The following is a 2500-nucleotide window of genomic DNA, read 5'->3' as shown; positions in this document are numbered from 1 at the left end:
TTTTTATTTTTATTTTTTAATCTTTTTTTACATTTCTATAACCTTTATTTACCCAGGCAAGCAAGTAAGAACAAATTCTGATTTTATTTATTGTCAAAAGTATGCATAATGTTGTGTTAATTCCACAACAAGAGATATGTAATGTTACCGGTAATTACCTGAAATTATTCCATTTTTTGGGGGGGGAACCCTGCATATATCGGTTGATATCGGTTGATATCGTTATCGGAAATTAAGAGTTGGACAATATCGGTATATTCGGTATCGGTAAAAAAGCCAATATCGAGCATCCCTAGTTTTTAGTGTTCAATGCGAATGCCGTTACTGACGATCAAATAACCAGAAACGACCCCCCCCTTCATGCATTCATGATGGAACATAATGCATATATTGTAGATTTGAATCCGGAACAATAGCGGGTTCAGGCAAGAAACGCTAGCGTCTACAATGTAATCGACGTGTCGGGCTATAACTCAGCATTTCATGAATTATACGCTAGACCGCTCTAAAACCATACTTATATTCACCACAGTATAACACGGGAACGTATGGATGGACATTTTTTTTCTTTTTTGCATCTTGACCGGAAGAAACCCAGTGTCAAATGACTATAGAGTATAGTATTGAATCCATAGCTATAATATAGAATATAGATTTAGCTCTACAAACAAGGTGACGGACTACATTGGTTTAATGGGTGGCATGAGGCTATGCTCTTCCCGGAAGAGGCGTGGCACAGAATGTGTTAAGATGTTGGTAGACTTCTCTTCTGAAATCTTTCTAATACAACAATTGAATCTCTTCCTCTCTTTCTCTCTCCCTCTCCCCCCCCCCCTCTCTCTCTCTCTCTCTCTCTCTCCCTCCCCCTCTCTCTCTCTCCCTTCTCCCTTCTCCCTCTCTCTCTCTCTCTCTCTCTCTCTCTCTCTCTCTCTCTCTCTCTCTCTCTCCCTCTCTCTCTCCCTCCCTCCCCCCTCTCTCCCTCCCCCTCCCCCCTCTCTCTCTCTCTCCCCCTCTCTCCCTCTCTCCCTCTCTCTCTCCCTCCCTCCCTCTCTCTCTCCCCCCCTCTCTCCCCCCCTCTCCCTCCCCCCCCTCTCCCCCCCCCTCTCTCTCTCTCTCTCTCCTCCCCCCCTCCCCCCTCTCCCTCTCCTCCCCCCTCTCCTCCCTCTCTCCCCCCTCCCTCTCCTCCCTCCCCCCCTCTCCCCCCCTCTCTCCTCCCTCCCCCCCCTCTCCCCCCCCCCCCCCCCCCCCCTCTCTCTCCAGGACATAGTGAACACCATCATTAAACACTGCAGTCCCCGGTTCTTCAGTATAGGGCTACCAGGAGGCACCATGCTGATCCTGGACTTCATCATCGCTGCTGCCAGAGTCACCGCCTGCTCCTCACTCAATGTAATGCATACAAAGGGTTAAAAGTAGGGATGTCCGATATTATCGTCCGATATCGGCATTAAAATTTTATATCGGAAATGATCGGTATCGGTTTAAATTATTTTTATTTTTATTTTTTTACATTTATTTAACCTTTATTTACCCAGGCAGGCAAGTAAGAACAAATTCTTATTTTATTTATTGTCAAAAGTATGCATAATGTTGTGTTAATTCCACGACAAGAAATATGTAATGTTAATTACCTGAAATTATTCTGTTTTATTTGGGGGGGGGAACCCTGCATATATCGGTATCGGTTGAGAGTTGGACAATATCGGATATCGGTAAAAAGGGCAGCATACCGACAGTAGGGCAGCATGTGGTGGTCTACACCCACCCTCCCCAGACCCACAGTAGGGCAGCATGTGGTAGTCTACACCCTCCCCAGACCGACAGTAGGGCAGCATGTGGTAGTCTACACCCTCCCTCCCCAGACCGACAGTAGGGCAGCATGTGGTAGTCTACACCACCCTCCCCAGACCGACAGTAGGGCAGCATGTGGTGGTCTACACCCACCCTCCCCAGACCGACAGTAGGGCAGCATGTGGTAGTCTACACCCTCCCCAGACCGACAGTAGGGCAGCATGTGGTAGTCTACACCCACCCTCCCCAGACCGACAGTAGGGCAGCATGTGGTGGTCTACACCCACCCTCCCCAGACCGACAGTAGGGCAGCATGTGGTGGTCTACACCCTCCCTCCCCAGACCGACAGTAGGGCAGCATGTGGTAGTCTACACCCTCCCTCCCCAGACCGACAGTAGGGCAGCATGTGGTAGTCTACACCCTCCCTCCCCAGACCGACAGTAGGGCAGCATGTGGTAGTCTACACCCACCCTCCCCAGACCGACAGCAGGGCAGCATGTGGTAGTCTACACCCACCCTCCCCAGACCGACAGTAGGGCAGCATGTGGTAGTCTACACCCACCCTCCCCAGACCGACAGCAGGGCAGCATGTGGTAGTCTACACCCACCCTCCCCAGACCGGACAGTAGGGCAGCATGTGGAGTCTACACCCTCCCCTCCCCAGACCCACAGCAGGGCAGCATGTGGTAGTCTACACCCTCCCTTGCA

General features: G+C 50.2%; 1 protein-coding gene across 1 annotated transcript in view; it reads left to right on the top strand.

Annotated features, from left to right (window-relative positions):
• ralgapa1 (Ral GTPase activating protein catalytic subunit alpha 1) overlaps window positions 1–2500 on the top strand; it is a gene marked incomplete at its 5' end in the record, with an annotated part of 173748 nt that overhangs the window by 71020 nt on the left and 100228 nt on the right. The window contains 1 exon segment of the mRNA XM_084308555.1: window positions 1261–1389. Within this exon segment, the coding sequence (XP_084164681.1) occupies window positions 1261–1389 (129 nt within the window).

Source organism: Notolepis coatsorum (assembly GCF_963971535.1).
Source record: "Notolepis coatsorum genome assembly, chromosome: 2".
Classification (NCBI taxonomy): domain Eukaryota; kingdom Metazoa; phylum Chordata; class Actinopteri; order Aulopiformes; family Paralepididae; genus Notolepis; species Notolepis coatsorum.
This window is presented reverse-complemented; position numbering and strand designations above follow the sequence as displayed.